The sequence below is a fragment of the Papio anubis genome, chromosome 19 (assembly GCF_008728515.1).
Source record: "Papio anubis isolate 15944 chromosome 19, Panubis1.0, whole genome shotgun sequence".
In the NCBI taxonomy this organism is placed as follows: Eukaryota; Metazoa; Chordata; class Mammalia; order Primates; family Cercopithecidae; genus Papio; species Papio anubis.
This window is the reverse complement of record NC_044994.1, coordinates 47085841-47103964: the sequence shown is the minus strand read 5'-3', so window position 1 is coordinate 47103964 and position 18124 is coordinate 47085841. Positions and strand designations below refer to the sequence as shown.

Genomic DNA, 18124 nt, shown 5'->3' with positions numbered 1-18124 from the left:
CAGCTTCCTTGGATGACACAGGCCCCGGACATTATACTGAAGAAGACAACTCAGGAGGCTGAGCGAATCCTGCTCTGGACATAGACACCATTCACTCCAGATAATTTGTTCCTTGCTATGCTTTATTAACCTTTTTCAGTTCTCTCACTTTGCCTGCTACCTGTACCTGCTACTCTCTATTAGGCCTATCTTCTAGATCTGCCTTTCTTCTGCCCTGTTACTTGGGTAAACACCCCCTTCCCAGCCTCTAACAACGTGACTGTTTAGCTAGGAGGGGTTAACATACCCCCAGTGGGATTCCTCAGTAGCAGCCCTATAAAACAATGAGCAAAAACACCTCTCCTGGATAGACCTTCACTCCTGGGGGTCACTCTTTGATTGGAAAAGAATATTACTGATTATACTCATGTTTGTCTCATGTTATTTACTAATTCTAGGATGCAAAGCTGGAAAATGAGTTGTAGCCACTACACCTGACAAATCTGTTGCTGCACACATCTGTACTCTTCAATCAACAAGACCTGATGCAAAAAACAGAAAAGGGAGAGATGTGGGGGATTGGTCAGAGTGGTGGAAGAAGCTGTAGGGAAAGAAGCAGGCTTTTTGAAAGGTCAGAATGCTCTGCAAAGTTTCAGGGGAGAGTAAGCTGAAGGCAGCTGTTCTCTTACTCTGGGGCAGAGGGTGAGAAATAGGTATAAGGAAGTATGGGGGAATTTATCTAAATAGGCTTGTTTACCCATGTTGTCCAGAAACCCACCTTTGGCCATCTGCGCCTGACTGCTCCCTGTAAGGGGAACAGTAATGTGAATTACCCATAGATTGTGTTTGCTCCAGGCTTTCGGCATTATGTCTGCACTAAATAAAACCAAGCAGCGCTAGTTTATCAAGTCTGCCCTTGCTTTGGCCCCTAGTGCCGGCAGTCCCTTAGCAGCTCGTACACTGCCTACCTGTGTCTGAGTACTCCTTTCATCTGGCCCTCAGCCAGGGTCTGCAGTACAGACCCATCAAAGAGGGTGCCAAACCACCTAACCCCATTGACGATAACAGGAAGGGCTTTCTGTAGGATTCAGCAGCTCAGCTGAGTTTTAAAGGCTTCATAAGGAGCAAGCCAGGTGAAAGAAAAGGAGTGAGTGCTCCAGGAAGAGCTGGCTGCCTGCGAAGAGACTGATGGACCTTTTGAGAGCTCGTTAGGAGCAAGGACAGATGGAAAGGAAAGAAGGAGGCAGATCACGTGGAGCACACTGGGTCTCATTCTGAAAGCTATTTGAAACCACAGGATTCATTTAAGTATACAAATAGCAAAATAGAATTTGTAATTTTGAAAGCTCCCTCTAGCTGGTGTAGGGAGAATGGTTTGAAAAGGCAAGAGGAAAGAGAAGGAGCTCATGCTTAAAGCTGAGAGAAAGAAATGATTTTAAGAAATAAAAAAGCAGTGTTGTGTAGTTTTCCTTTTAGATCACCTTCATGGTTAGGTACATTCCTAAGTTTTTGTGTGTGTGTGTGTTTTGTTTTGTTTTTTCCAGCTATTGTAAAAGGGGTTGAGTTTTTTATTTTATTCTCAGCTTGGTTGCTGTTGGTGTATAGAAGAGCTACTGATTTGTGTACATTAATTTTGTATCCAGACACTTTGCTGAATTCTTTTATCAGTTCCATGAGCTTTCTGGAGGAGTCTTTAGGGTTTTCTAGGTAAGTAATCATATCATCAGCAAACAGTGACAAGTTTGACTTCCTCTTTACCAATTTGGATACTCTTTATTTCTTTATCTTGTCTGATTGCTCTGGCTAGGACTTCCAGTACTATGCTGAAGAGGAATGGTGAGAGTGGGCATCCTTGTCTTGTTCCAGTTCTCAGAGGGAATGCTTTCAACTTTTCCCCATTCAGTATTACACTGACTGTGAGTTTGTCATAGATGGCTTTTATTATATTAAGGTATGTCCCTTGTATGCTGATTTTGCTGAGACTTTTAATCATAAATCCATGCTGGATTTTCTCAAATGCTTTTTCTGCATCTGTTGAGATGGTCATGTGGTTTTTAATTCTGTTTATGTGGTGTATCACATTTGTTGACTTGCGTATGTGAAACCATTTCTGTATCCCTGTATGAAACCCACTTGATCATGGTGGATTATCTTTTTGATACCACCTGTTCCCCAATAACCTATGGTAATAAAATTTTTTTTCAAATAAAGAACTGTGTCTGGCACACAGCAGGAATTCAATAAATATTTAAAAAAAGAAAACTTTTCATGTAACCAAACACCACCTGTTCCCCAAAAACCTTTTGAAATAAAAAAATAAAATTTTTAAAAATATTACATTATTAAAAAATAAATAAATATAAAAGAAGACTGGGTGCAGGGGCTCACGTCTGTAATCCCAGCACATTGGGAGGTCGAAGCAGGTAGACTGATTGAGCCCAGGAGTTTAAGACCAGCCTGAGTAACATGGTGAGACCCCATCTCTACAAAAAATACAAAAAAATTAGCTGGGCATGCTGGCGCATGCCTCTGATCCCAGCTACTCAGGAGGCTGAGGTGAGAGGACCACTTGAGGACAGGAAGTCAAGGCTTCAGTAAGCCACAATCGTGCCACTGCATTCCAGGCTAGGTGACAGAATGAGACCCTATCTCAAATGAATCTTTAAAAAGAGGTAAAATCAATGTATTTTGTAAATTTAATTGTGGGTTAACTCAATTTCTGAAATTAAAGTTTCAGCTACATGATTTATAATCCTTTGGGTATATACCCAGTAATGGGATGGCTGGGTCATATGGTACATCTAGTTCTAGATCCTTGAGGAATCGCCATACTGTTTTCCATAATGGTTGAACTAGTTTACAATCCCACCAACAGTGTGAAAGTGTTCCTATTTCTCCACATCCTCTCCAGCACCTGTTGTTTCCTGACTTTTTAATGATTGCCATTCTAACTGGTGTGAGATAGTATCTCATTGTGGTTTTGATTTGCATTTCTCTGATGGCCAGTGATGATGAGCATTTTGGGGGGAGGGATTGCATTGGGAGTTATACATGATGTAAATGACGAGTTGATGGGTGCTGACGAGTTGATGGGTGCAGCACAGCAACATGGCACAAGTATACATATGTAACAAACCTGCACGTTATGCACATGTACCCTAAAACTTAAAGTATAATAATAAAAAATAATTTAAAAAAAAAACAAAAAAAAACAAAAAAAAAGTTTCAGCTAATGGGATTTTCAATGTACATAACTCTTGTGATTAACCTAGATTATTCTAATAGCTAAAAATATCCACTAGTGTAACTAACCATTTATTGGGGAATCCAAGTTTGTATAATTTACACATGAATTAGCTATATATTTTATCAAAACTATTCAATGTCGAGTCCCTCCTTGACAATGGGTAACACAGTGCTTAATGACACTTTAGCCAGTCTATAATTATTCTTTCTTTTGTTATTAACAGTCTTATTTTGGCATTTAGGTTCCAATCTTGACCAATTAAAAAAAATAAAAAGAAAAACAAAAAATCCTTTAATCTCAAATTCAATTCACTACTCATCTCCTTCCTTTCTCCATCTGGGTCCATATTATTTTCTCCAGTATGTCTAAGATACTGAGGATGTATCAAGGGTAGCACACAGATCGTGGTGGGTGTGGGAATCTTTTCTCTGAGTCACCTCCTCCCCTTCTCTCTTACCAACTCTAGCTACCTCCAGTTGGGAGCAGGGAAGCAGGAAAAAGGGCAAAAGTGGTTTAGCTATGATTTCAGACAGCTCCACCCTTTGCTGGTGGCCTATACCCATACGGTCTTCACTGTATGAAGGGCATGTACAATTTTGGGGTGGGTGCTGTATTCACCTTCACTCCAGACCCTCTGTAGCTGAAGACCCTATTAAACTCTACTAATGTCCTTAGCACTATCAGCAGTCTCAACATATCTGGGAGTCTTTTCCTTATCCCAGAGGCTGACAAGGTCAAATACTTCTGCCCCTTCACTAACCCCATGCTCCTTTATCTGCAGCTAAGATTACTCAGATTCTCTTCCTACCTTCAAGAGCCTCACAGATGCTGCCATCAGGAGATGTTGCCATGGCTTTCTTAAGTAGATTCCAGTAAATTGATCTTTTCAAAAAACCAGCTCCTGGATTCACTGATTTTTGAAAGGTTTTTTGTGTCTCTATCTCGTTCAGTTCTGCTCTGATCTTAGTTATTTCTTGCCTTCTGCTAGCTTTTGAATGTGTTTGCTTACTCTTGCTTCTCTAGTTCTTTTAGTTGTGGTGTTAGTGTGTCAATTTTAGATCTTTTCTGCTTTCTATTGTGGGCATTTAGTGCTATAAATTTCCCTCTACACACTGCTTTAAATGTGTCCCAGTGATTCTGGTATCTTGTATCTTTGTTCTCATTAGTTTCAAAGAGCGTCTTTATTTCTGCCTTCATTTCGTTATGTACCCAGTAGTCATTCAGGAACAGGTTGTTCAGTTCCCATGTAGTTGAGCAGTTTTGATTGAGTTTCTTAATCCTGAGTTCTAGTTTGATTGCACTGTGGTCTGAGAGAGAGTTTGTTATAAATTCTGTTCTTTTACATTTGCTGAGGAGTGCTTTACTTCCAACTATGTGGTCAATTTTGGACTAAGTGTGACGTGGTGCTGAGAAGAATGTATATTCTGTTGATTTGGGGTGGAGAGTTCTGTAGATGTCTATTAGGTCTGCTTGGTGCAGAGCTGAGTTCAATTCCTGGATATCCTTGTTGACTTTCTGTCTCGTTGATCTGTCTAATGTTGACAGTGGGGCGTTAAAGTCTCCCATTATTATTGTTTGGGAGTCTAAGTCTCTTTGTAGGTCTCCAAGGACTTGCTTTATGAATCTGGGTGCTCCCATATTGGGTGCATATATATTTAAGATAGTTAGCTCTTCTTGTTGAATTGATCCCTTTACCATTATATAATGGCTTTCTTTGTCTCTTTTGATCTTTGTTGGCTTAAAGTCTGTTTTATCAGAGACTAGGATTGCAACCCCTGATTTTTTTTTGCTTTCCATTTGCTTGATAGATCTTCCTCCATCCCTTTATTTTGAGCCTATGTGTGTCTCTGCATGTGAGATGGATCTCCTGAATACAGCAAACTGATGGGTCTTGACTCTTTATCCAATTTGCCAGTCTTTGTCTTTTAATTGGAGCATTTAGCCCATTTACATTTAAGGTTAATATTGTTATGTGTGAATTTGATCCTTATGATGTTAGCTGGTTATTTTGCTTGTTAGTTGATGCAGTTTCTTCCTAGCAATGATGCTCTTTACAATTTGGTATGTTTTTGCAGTAGCTGGTACCGGTTGTTCCTTTCCATGTTTAGTGCTTCCTTCAGGAGCTCTTGTAAGGCAGGCCTGGTGGTGAAAAAATCTCTCAGCATTTGCTTATCTGCAAGGGATTTTATTTCACCTTCACTTATGAAGCTTAGTTTGGCTGGATATGAAATTCTGGGTTGAAAATTCTTTTCTTTAAGAATGTTGAATATTGGACCCCACTCTCTTATAGCTTGTAGAGTTTCTGCCGAGAGATCCATTGTGAGTCTGATGGGCTTCCCTTTGTGAGTAACCTGACCTTTCTCTCTGGCTACCCTTAACATTTTTTCCTTCATTTCAACTTTGGTGAATCTGGCAATTATGTGTCTTGGAGTTGCTCTTCTTGAGGAGTATCTTTGTGGCATTCTCTGTATTTCCTGAATTTGAATGTTGGCCTGCCTTGCTAGGTTGGGGAAGTTCTCCTGGATAATATCCTGCAGAGTGTTTTCCAACTTGGTTCCATTCTCCCCGTCACTTTCAGGTACACCAATCTGATGTAGATTGGTCCGTGGGCATGGGACCCTCTGAGCCAGGCACGGGATGTAATCTCCTGGTATGCCGTTTGCTAAGACCATTGGAAAAGTGCAGTATTAGGGTGGGAGTGACCCAATTCTCCAGGTGCTGTCTGTCATGGGTTCCCTTGGCTAGGAAAGGGCATTCCCCAACCCTTTGTGCTTCCCAGGTGAGGTGATGCCTGGTACCTCAGTTAGAAATGCAGAAATCACCAGTCTTCTGTGTTGCTCATGCTGGAAGCTGTAGACTGGAGCTGTTCTTATTTGGCCATCTTGGAACCTCCCCTCAACCACAAAGATTTTCTCATAGAAATTTCCTAGTTATAGGTTTTACATTTAGGTCTATAATATATCTGGAATTACTTTTTGAAAGTGTGGGAATTATGAGTCAAGGATCTTTTTAAAAGACATATGCATATTTACATACACTGAAAAATTAGACAGTTGTACGTATGTATGTATGTATATAAAATTGCCCGATTGTTCAGCACCAACTATTGAAAAGACTATTCTTTTCTCATTGAATTACCTTTGGACATTTGTGAAAGTTGAATTGACCATATGTTTGTAGATCTTTCTAGATTCTCTATTCTGGGCTATTGATCTATGCTTCTTTCCATTTACCTATATAAAACTCTTGATTGCTACAATTTACGGTAAGTCTTGAAATCATTACTGTGATTCTTTCAGCGTTTCTTTTTCAGAATTGTTTTAGCTATTCTAGTTCCTTCCCCCTTCCACATAGTTAAAAACTAGTTTCTTGATTTCACAGAAAATATTTCTGATATTTTGATTGGGGTTACATTGAAACTCTAGACCAATATGGAGAAATCCGAACATCTTAACATGACTCTTCCAATCCATTAACACAGTATATTTCTCTATTTAGGTCTTCCCTGATTTATTTCAAAAGTGCTTTGTAGTTTTCAGCAGATAGCTCTTGCACATATTCAGTTAGATTTATATCTATGCATATCATGTTTTCATGCTACTGTAAATGTTATTAGCAACTCCAATAGTATATAGAAATACAATTAATTTTTGTCTGTTGACTTTGTATCCTACACCTTTACTCAACTTGTTAATTGTAGAAGCTATTTTGAAGATTCTATGGATTCTCTTATTTTTTATTTTTATTGATGGAGAATATAATCTCTTTTTATTATATTTACTGATATAACATATTTCTTTTTTGATATTAATTTATTTTTTAAAGACTGAGGTATGATTGATGAAAAATTTGTATATTTTATATACTTAAGGTGGAAAACATGTTTTTGTTTTTTCATAAACACAACAATTCAAGGAATACACCATGGTGTTTTCATATAAATATACCTTTATAATGATTCCCACAATGGAGCTAATTAACATATTTTTCACCTGACATAATTATAATTTTTCTTGTGTTTGGATTGAGAACACTTGAGATCTATTACCTTAGCAATTTTCAAATATGCAATACGTTATTATTAACTATAGATACCATATTGTACATTAGATCTCTAGAACTTATTGATCTTATAACTGATAGTTTGTACCCTTTGATCTGTATCTGCCTATTTTCTCTATTCCCCATCCACTGGCAACCACCTTTCTGCTCTCTGTTTCTCTAAGTTTGACTATTTTAGATTCAACATGTAAGTGATATCAAGCAATATTTGTCTTTCTGTGTCTGGTCTATGTTACTTAGCATAATAGTTTCCAAGTTAATTCATGTTGTTGCAAATGTCAGGCTTTCCTTCTTTTTAAAGTCTGAATAGTATTCCATTGTGCATACATATATAGTACATAGTTATCATATATATGATAAATTGTGTGTGTGTATATATATAGATATATACACACACACACACACAATGGAATACTATTCAGCCTTTAAAAGGCTGAATATAGACAAATATTTTATATATATCACATGTTCTTTATCCATTCATTCATTGATGGAAGCTTAGATCAGTCCCATATCTTGACTATTGTGAATAATACTGAAGTGAACATAGAAGTGCAGATATATCTTCAAGACAATGATTTCATGCCCAGAAGTGGGACTGTTGGATCATATGGTAGTTCTGTTTTTAATTTTTTGAGGAACCACCACACTATTGTCCATAATGGCTGTATTAATTCACATTCTCACCAACAGTGTACAAGGGTCCCTTATTCTCCACATCCTCAATAACACTTGTTATCTACTTACTTTTTGATAACAGTCAAACTAGCAGCTGTGAGGTGGTATCTCATTGTGATGGTTAGTGCTGTTGACCACCTTTTCACATACCTGTTGGCCATTTGTATGTCCTCTTTGGGAAAATGTATATTCCAATCTTTTGCCCATTTTTAAATCAGGTTTTTTTTTTTTTTGCTATTGAGTTATGTGAATTCCTGATATATTTTACATATCAACCACCTATTAGATATACAATTTACAAACATTTTCTCCTATTCTGCAGGCTGCCTTCTCATTTCCTTCCCTTTGCTTTGCAGAAGCTTTTAATGTTGGCAATAATGTTATGTTGGCTAGAACTAGACTCAGATACTGTACAATTTCAATTTTGGGGAAGAGCCAGTGTGGGGAGTAGTTGTAGGCTAATATTACTGGTGATAACTAAAAGTTAACTTAATATAGAACAGGTCATTTTGATGACTGATGCTAGTTCTATCAAATTTTAAGTGGTAGTGGTGGCATTTGTGGTTGCAGGTTTGGATGTATTGACAAAAAAAGTCAAATGCTGTAAAATATTTTAAGAGATTTATTCTGAGCCAAATATGAGTGACCATGGCCTCAGGACACAGCCCTCAGGAGGTCCTGAGAACATGTATCCAAGGTGGTTGGGGTACAGTTTGGTTTTATATATTTTTAGGGAGGCACGAGACATCAATCAAATACATTTAAGAAATACATTGGCTTGGTTCAGAAAGGCAGGACAACTCAAAGTGGGGGCTTCCAGGCTAGAGGTAAATTTAAACATGTTCTGGTTGATAATTGGTCTAGTTTATCTGAAGACCTGAGATCGATGGAAAGGAATGTTCAGGTTAAGATAAAGGATTGTGGAGATCAAGTTTTATTGTTCAGAGGAATCTCTCAGAAAGCAGACTTCAGAGAGAGAGCAGGTTGTAAAATGTTTCTTATCAGACCTAAAAGGGTGCCTGGCTCTTAGTTGATTATCTCTTGGATCTGGAAAGGAAGGAAGGAAAACAAAGGGGGAAGGATGTTCTCTATAGAATGTGGAGTTCCTCCACAAGAGACTTTGCAGGACAATTCCAAGGTATAGCAAGGAAATATACTTTGGGGTAAAACATTTTGATTTTTTTGCCCTTGTTATGCCAGAGTCAGATTAGAAAGTAAGTCACAATATATGGGGTTAAATAAAACCCATCTGATGAGAATGTATGGTTTGTAGGGCATGACTCCCCAGACCCCCTAGAAAGGAATTTGGGCAAGATAAAAAATCAGAGCTTAGTCCTCAGATGAATAGGTGGAGATTATACATTGTTGGAAAAGAGTGATGAGCATTGTTACTGTAGGCTAAGTAGAAGTTACAGTAGTTATAGGTTAAGTGGAAGTAGTTGCAGATTCAGTTGAAGGGAATGTAGTTGTTGATTCAGTCAGAGATGGTAGAAGTGCTGATTGTTTGAGTTGTCAAGTAAGTTTAAGTTGAAGTAGGACTTGATATTGTTGAAGTTGTAACAGTTAGAGTCTGTTAAAGTGACTGCAGCCATGGTTCCACTTGAAGTGATAGGAGTAGCTGTTATAGTTGCAAACTGAGTTGAAGTGGTAGAGGCTGAAGTTTCAGTTGAAGTGATGACTGTGGCTGTTCAAATTATAATTGATTGGCAGCTGCAGCAGATGTAGGTTCTGTGGAAGTGGTGGCAGTTGTAGCTGTTGAAGTTGTAGTTTCAGTGGCTGTACTTGCAGGTACAGTCGAAGTGGTGGTCATTGTAGGTGGACAAGCAGGAGAGGGTGTTCCAGGTTTGACAGTCTCACACTCTCCATTGTTTGTGGATAGTTGGATAACAATGGAGGAATTGGCAGATCCTTTGTTATTCACCAAGCATACTATAAGTACTCCAATTGCTGTCATTATCACACAGGCTAAGAGACAAGCCAGGAAGACTTTCCACATAGACCAGTCATTGCGGCAATGCTCTTTTACCTAAGCATGTATATAAAAATATCAGCAATGAGAAACAAAACTGCTTGTAATTTATCATCTCTTTTAAATTACTTATAACTTATTGCGTTAACATCATTTGAGTCACTATGTGTCTCTGAAAGTTGGGCTTGAAGTCCATGTTTTCATGCAGGTAGAAATAATTGTCCCTTACATTAGAAGAAAGACAAATCTGCAAAGTCTCATCTTCTCTTATCCTATTTTCCATTTGTCTTTTTAACAGACTTTATTTTTAGAGCAGTTTTAGGTTGACAGCAAAACTAAGCAGGAAATACAGAGATTTCCCATATCCCTCCTGCCGTCACACATGTTCAGCCTCACCAATTGTCCACTTCTCCAATCGGAGTAGAACATTTGTTACAATTAATGAACCTACAATGATATACCATTATCAGATTACTTTAGGGTTCACTCTTGGTGGTGTATACTGTATGGGTTTGGACAACTATATAATGATATGTATTTACCATTATAGTATCATGCAGAGTAGTCTCACTGCCCTAAAAAATCCTCTGTGTTCCTCTTATTCTTCCCTCTCTCACTCCTACCTTTTTTTTTAATGTGAGCACTATATCTTATATTGTTGTTGAGAATATTAAAAATAACATACATAAAGTTACCACTTTTCAAAAATATTATATTTGGTTTTGATGCAGTATAATATAGAATTTAGAAACAAGGGCTTTGGAGTCCAACAGATTATTTCATAATTACCTGGATAAAAGCAAGATCTTCAAAGAATAGAATACAAAACTTGTACCTTTCAGACAGAATACAGTAGGTCTGAAATATTACAAAACATGGGCCACGGTATTTGTTGGAAGACTAGAGTTTCATGAAAAGCCTGATGACACCAAGACAGCAGCAAAAGAATGAGGGCAATGGTCACCAAGGCCAGGGAAATGAGGGCCACTAAGACCAAGTTAACCCTAGGACAAATAACATCCTCTTTCCTTGATGGGAGGCACTGAAAACGAGGTTCAAGAAAAGAAAGTGGCAAAAAGGCTTATGTACATCTGGGAGAGGATTCTATAATACTGCATTACACAAACTTAAAAAGAGCCCTTTAGTGACATTAAACACGCATGATCAGACAGAAGGAAACTATGTTCTCCTCCTGCTTTGGCCCCTTCTGGCAAAAACCGTGTGAGTTCTAGCAACTCTCTAAACTTTCCTGAGCCATATTTTCCCTAATTGTTAAATAATTTAACGGGACTAGATCAGCCATTCTCATCACTAGTTGTACATTAGATTCATCTGGGTAGCTTTTAAAAACTATTGTTGCATGGGCCCCACCCCCAAGAGTTTCTGATTTAATTGGTCTGGGGTGGGGCTCAGGCATTTGGTTTGTCCTAAACAGTCCCCAGGTGATTCTAATATGCAGTCAAGTTTAAGAACCAGCAGAGGCTGGGCATGGAGGTTCACGCTTGTAATCCTACCATTGGGGGAGGCTAAGGTGGGTGGATCCTTTGAGCCCAGGAGGTTGAGATCAGCCTGGGCTACATGGCAAGACCTCATCTCTACAAAAAATACAAAAAATAGTCAGGCATGGTGGCATATGCATGTGGTCCTAGCTACTTGGCAGGCTGAGATGGGAGGATTGTTTAAGCCCAGAAGGGTGAAGCTGCAGTGAGACGTGATTGTGCCATTGCGCTCCAGCCTAGGTTACAGAGTGAGACTCTGCCTCAAAAAACAAAAAATAAAAAATAAAAATAAAAAAAAAGAGCCAGCAGACTTGATGTTATTGAAGGCCTCCTTCAATTCCATGATTGATATGGATTACTTTACCTCTGCAAACAAGAAGAAACATTTTCTAACTCCATCCTACTGAGCTTATTTATTATTTCACATTGTCCCAGAAACAGTATAAAGTTCATGTTGTTTTGTCCAGAATCAAGAAACAAGGCTCAGAGGCTCTCTACTAAGTCTCTATAACAAGACTAAGCAGGGAAAGGAAGGAATGCCAGAGTTTGTGGAACCAAACCAAACTACGAAGTATATTGGTAATTTATAGTCAATGTTAAATTTGTATACAACGGCTGAAGACTTAAAGATACAGTCACGAGGTAAAGTTCATTCAGCCTACAGGACATGAGGTCAGGAACCAAGGAGAGCCAAGTCTGGTCTCCAACGCTAGTGGAGACACTCCAGAGAACAGTAAGGTTTCTGTGTCAAGGTCATATACACCAGAGGACAGAACCCAGGGAGTTAAAGAAAGTGGCACACACAGGTTCAGAGGCTGCACAGAGTAAGAAAATAAGGTGATCACCAAAGTAATAGGACCTGGGAAACTTTAAATATGACAGTCTCCCATCAGAGCCTAATGGTGAATTAAACCCTAATATTGCCAACATTCTTATTCACCCGCCCCTCCCTAACCTTGCATTTGCACCTTACACTTATTCCTTTGATTTTCATGTATGTTTTGTATCTATAATGGATATTTGAGTCCCCAGTTAGAACATTAGCTCTTGGAAAACAGAGACTAGCAAATATTTATTTTCTTGTGAATTACCTCACAGTGACTTGTACCTATACTGAGAATACAGCAGATGCTTAATACAAATGTAAATGAATTAAGTAATTAAATACATTTCTTGGGAAATAATAGGCAAAGTACATGCCCTTATAGAGCACATCCCAACCTGAATAAAAGCTCCTGTGCTAAACATTACCTGTGTGTTACCGGATTCTGATTGTAGACATCTTGAATGTGCAAGGACCCCTGGGCTCATGCAGACCCCAGTTAAGTTGGGAGAGACATCACTGGTTATATCATTTGAAGGTGGACACCAGCGTATGGAACTGTGAGCCTCTTGGTCATTTGGACATGTGGTTGGCTACAAAGGCAGACTAGAAGTGAGTAGGAAGCCTAGGAAACCATGGCGTTGAATTGCTAAAATAAAATCTTCTATCAAACATACCTAAGAGTATGACTTTTAAAAGGAATAAATGTTTTCTCATGCCCTGAAGATAAAAAAAAAACATCTAGACATTTATTATATATTATACTTTAACTAATTTTGGTAAGTTACTAAAGTTCTAGTTCAGGAATGTGTATCCTCATATTACACAAATGGATTGAATATCCTTAACGTTGCAAGCTGCCATATGTGGAACATATATTAAGAAGCCTCTATAAGGAAGAGGATGGTGAGCTGAAGTCCTTGCATCTTATTGGGTACAACCTGCTCAGGTCATTTTGGAAATGAAAATATTGAAGTAAAAAGAGTTGAAATGATTTGTCATTATGACACAACAGCGAGCATGGGAGCTCGGACCTTCTGGTGTTAAGGCCCATGTACTCCACTACACTATACTAGGAATAGTATATTGTTATGCTACACCATGCTATGCTAGTATAGTAATGTAGTATATACTATACTACATGATACTAGTGAAAAATTCTTACACAAAGTGACTGCTTTATATAATTCATACCATGCTCTATCCAATGGAACTTGCAAGCCTATGACAGTGACACAGAAGACAAACCATTGGTCAAATTTACAGTATGCTTTTGCTGGGTCCCTCTTGGGCACAGAGCAATGTAAAAACAGTCCACAACAATACAGGTTTCTACTCTCAAGGAGTCTATATGCTAACAGGGAGACAAAACAGGTTAGTGTATAATTAACAAATAAATGCAATAATTGTAAATTATTCAGAAGAGGTGAATATGGATTGAAAATGACTGAGTTGGCGGGGAAAGACTTCAGGGAAGGGGTGTGTTAAAAGAGGGGAAGGATAAGATAAAGTGAATATGAGAGAGGAGTAGATTCAGGAATTTATGGATCTTGTGGAAATGTTTTTTGTTAGTTTCGTTTTGTTTTGTTTTGTTGAGATGGGATCTCTCTCTGTAACCCAGGCTGTAGTGCAGTGACACAATCATGGTTCACTGAAACCTTGACCTCCCAAGGCTCAAGCAGTCCTCTCATCTCAGCCTTCTGAGTAGCCATGACTACAGGCGTATGCCATTATGCTCATTTAATTATTTTTGATGTTATTTTTTCATAGCGATGGGGTCTCCATATGTTGCCCAGGCTGGTCTAGAACTCCTGGGCTCAAGCAATCCTCTGGCTCTGCCCCCTCAAGGTGCTGGCATTGTAAGCATGAGCTGCTATACCCAGCCAAAAGTTTTATTACATATGAAACATAATGTAGAATTATCTAAGGCTCTTCATCTCACAAGTAGATAATGTTTACTTTCTAGCTGTGAATCAAGGTGATCTTGGGTCACTCCTCAATCAGCTTCAAAAGGAGAATACGGTTGATTTAATAACCCATTACTAATAGTTATAGAAATTACTGGCCAATGAACCAGTGAGTTCCATGAAAATTGTCAAACCAGAATGGTATATAATCATTGACCCATTAGGAATTATCATTAAAAATACAAAAATATAAAATTATCATTAAATAAGATGGGATACTCCTGGCAGTAGACAATTAGCTAAGTTAAGTTTTTCTGTAAGTATAATATCAAAGAAATAGATATCAGTCCCATGTTTATCAAATATGAATAAACAAAATTCTACTTAATATTAATTACGCAAATTTGAAGAAGTTGAATTTACCTTTGTTAATACCCTTGCTTATTTAACTAGATGCTGATCCTGTTGTTTTCATTACATCCGATTTGCTTGTGGCTGGTGAACCTGAACATTTTAATGCACTTTGCAAACAAAGTGAAACTCACTCAGCGGGGCAGTTTCCCAGAATTTTCTGGCCCTGTTAGAATCCTAGCCCTTTCAGAGAGGAAGGTGATGGGTGGGTCTACACTAAGGATGGGGAATCTGTGATCTAGGCCTAGTTTGCAGCTTAAGTAATAATTTTACTGTGTCAAGTTGCTCTGACTCTTAGTACAGGTGGAGTCTCTTTTCCAAACTGGAAGAGTTGAAGAGCTGTAAATAATGTTTAACCAGCATTAGCATAATCCGCATTAGCTAATAATGGCCACAGGCAACTGAAATGCGTTAGTTGTACTTACTAAAGTACATTCTATAAGTTTTTTACCCTAACTTTATAAGAATTAACTTGAGATTTCTTAGATCCCTAACAGAAAAACAAAGACACCAAAATTTATTTTTGTTGTGTTTATAATCTTCAAATACTTTTAAAATTCCATCATTGAATTTGGTCTGAAGAGAAAAATATTGTCGTATCTATGCCTGAATAATATAATAAAGTAAAATATTTAGTCAGCTATCCAGATATATGCTGTAAAAAAAAACAATGTAAGCTAATATTTGTAAACATCTTTACATTTGCTATTATCTAGAAAAACTATCAAGATGATACATACCTGGCCAAGTATATGTTTTTTTTCCATCTGAGTATTTGGACATCTTGAAGATCCAATTACAGGGTTGCCTGAGCAACTGACCAAGCAAACTTCCAGACACCAGCCCAGGGACTGAAGATCTTGTTTCTTTTGGTGAACCAGAAATCCTCTATAGGAGTTTTGTATTAACACGTACTGAGAAACAAGACTTTCTTCTTTGGTTTATCTCGTGAGTTATACAGGCTGATTACCACAGCTCCATATGACAAAAGCAAGCTATTTCTTCACACATGTTTCATTCATTCTTCAGGCAGTGAATTTTAACTCACCATTTTAATTTTCATTACATGTCCTTCCTTTTTTCTGAAGTCAAAGGTTATTTGGTTGGATATAAATAGATAAATAAAATCTGTATATGATACAGATATATGATTATGAAACTATACACTGAAGGCTTGGTTTTTGGTATAAAATATTTTTTAAAAAGCAGACAAAATAGTCTTATTTTGACATGGTATTTTTGGAGGATTTCTTTCTTAGGAATATTAATATCTAGGATTAATATCTGGTTTTTCAGCATATTTAGAAATCTGAGTTCTGACAAGTCTAAAAATTCTAAGCATTAAATTGTAAAAATGGAGCTTAATAAATACTGACATCAGTTTATGTTTACATGAAGGTGTATATAGAAAGTTAAAGGGTCTATTTGTATATCCTATGGCCATAGAAACATTTCTAATACTTTATATCTATACATATTTAAATTAATACCTAAATATATAACATAGCAAAATAAAACATGAAAGTTACAGCACAAAAATTGATACAGGGTTGCTCTTTATTTTGGAGGAGAATGCAAAATTATGATCTTGGCTACATAGTAATAAAGAGATTAAATTGCTTTTAAATTCTGAAAATGAAATTGTAATACAGGCAAACTATCAAAATGGAGCAAGGATACTCACCCGCTGGTTTTCAGAGTGTTCAACGTTCAGTATGTATTTTCCATGTTTTCTGTCCATTCTAGAGCTGCCAATATCACAAGCTTCTCTCCAAAAATATTTTTCAATTTGTTCATTGCCCTTTATATCTGCAACCAGGAAACAATTAAAACACTGGTGGAAATCAACTATGATGCATCAGTACAAGTGTGGATTAAACTAAATACTAATTATTCACTAAAACAGGATCCACCTCAGAGGAGGAAATGAAATGTTAATTGCAGAAAGATGCAAGAAAACCAATACTTCTCTAAGAGCGATTGTGACTGCTCCCTCTGAAAACCTTACATTATTCTTCCATCTCTCCTCTTTGGCCCCATCATTCAGGAACTCACCTTTTATTTTAGGACTGACCCCAGAAAAACATTCTGAGATAGAAATTTACCATTGCTTGCTTCCTACTCAAGCACGAATGTCTCTCTCCCCTTGTTGGCACCATCTCTTAGGTACCCATGACCTCAGGGAAACTTCACCTTTTCAGTCCCTGGGTTGGTGTCTCTTTTGTCAGTTGCTCAAGCAATCCACACTCATTAAAAACTATTAGAATCAATGATTTAGGCAATAATGTCAAAGGAGTGATGGAATATTGAAAATCTTTAAGAAGAGAGTTTTTTTATTTTGGTCAAAAAATCTAATTTGTCTTAAATTGCAAAATGATCAACTCTCGTATTGGTTTATTCACTCAACAAGTGAGAATATGGAGTGTCAAAAGTGTGCCAGGTATTTTTGTAGTGCACAAAGTTCCATAATAAAAAACAAATTCCTATTCTCTTTGTATGTGACACTTTTGGATTCGGAATATTTTTAAAGTTTAATCTTTTAAAGTTTAATCTCTTATAAATGTATTCAATACCTTCAGGTTGTAAGCTTTACCTTTGAACTGTAGAATATAAAGAACATGGAAAGCTGTCTAGGAATTGAAAAACTGGGGAAAAATTGTTCCAAAGAAGAGTTTAAAATATGATGATTTGCTACCACATGGATGAAACTTGAGGACATTGTGCTAAGTGAAATAAGTCATCACAAAAAAGACAAATAGTGTAGATTTCACTTATATAACATACCTAGAATAGTTAAAATCATAGAGACAGAAAGTAGAATGTTGGCTGCCAGGGGCTAGGAGGAGGGAAAAATGGGGAGTTATTGTTTAATGAATATACAATTTCAGTTTGGGATGATAAAAAGAGATCTGGAAATGGGTGGCAGTGATGGTTACAGAATATTGTGAATGTATTTAATACCCCTAACTGTATACTTAAAATGAGTAAGATGATGAACTTTGTGTTGTGTGTATTTTACCACAATTTAAAAAGTGAAACAGAAACGTAAAGATTTACTCTTCTTGAAGGAAAGCAAACAGCCAGTGTATAGCCATGGGGTACAAGGGACGAACATGGGTTGAAGGTGTCAATAATATTAAAAATGACTTTTGAATGACTTTTTGATTCATTTGAAAATCAGAAGAATATCATTGTTAAACCAATAATATACATTTAATTGTATATTATTTAAAATATTACTACAATTTTATCCTGCAAAAACATTTCATTTGTCACTAGAGCCACATAGCCACGGTGGAAGTGAAACTCCATTACTATTGATGGCATCCATACATTACATCAGTGGCATAAAGAGTGGAAGATTATTCTTGTCACTGGAGTCTCACCCTCACAATCTTTAACTGGCCAAGCAGTTACATGACTCAGTCACAAAATTTTGGAGAAAATTTTAAAATTTAAAATTAAAAGAAACAGTAACATAAAAATAAGACAACACATTATTCTGTAGCTAAATATATCATGTGAAAGTCAGATTTTTCTTTATTTTAC

At 37.2% G+C, this 18124-nt stretch overlaps 1 protein-coding gene across 1 annotated transcript; it reads right to left on the bottom strand.

Annotated features, from left to right (window-relative positions):
- Window positions 1-7750: 7750 nt before the first annotated feature.
- DYNAP (dynactin associated protein) lies at window positions 7751-16425 on the bottom strand. Its single transcript, XM_031658842.1, has 3 exons — window positions 16260-16425; window positions 12686-12850; window positions 7751-9992 (listed from the first exon to the last, which is right to left on the bottom strand). Exons 1-3 carry the CDS (start codon window positions 16314-16316, stop codon window positions 9660-9662), a joined length of 555 nt encoding a protein of 184 aa, XP_031514702.1. The 5' UTR covers window positions 16317-16425; the 3' UTR covers window positions 7751-9659.
- Between the last annotated feature and the right edge of the window lie 1699 nt (window positions 16426-18124).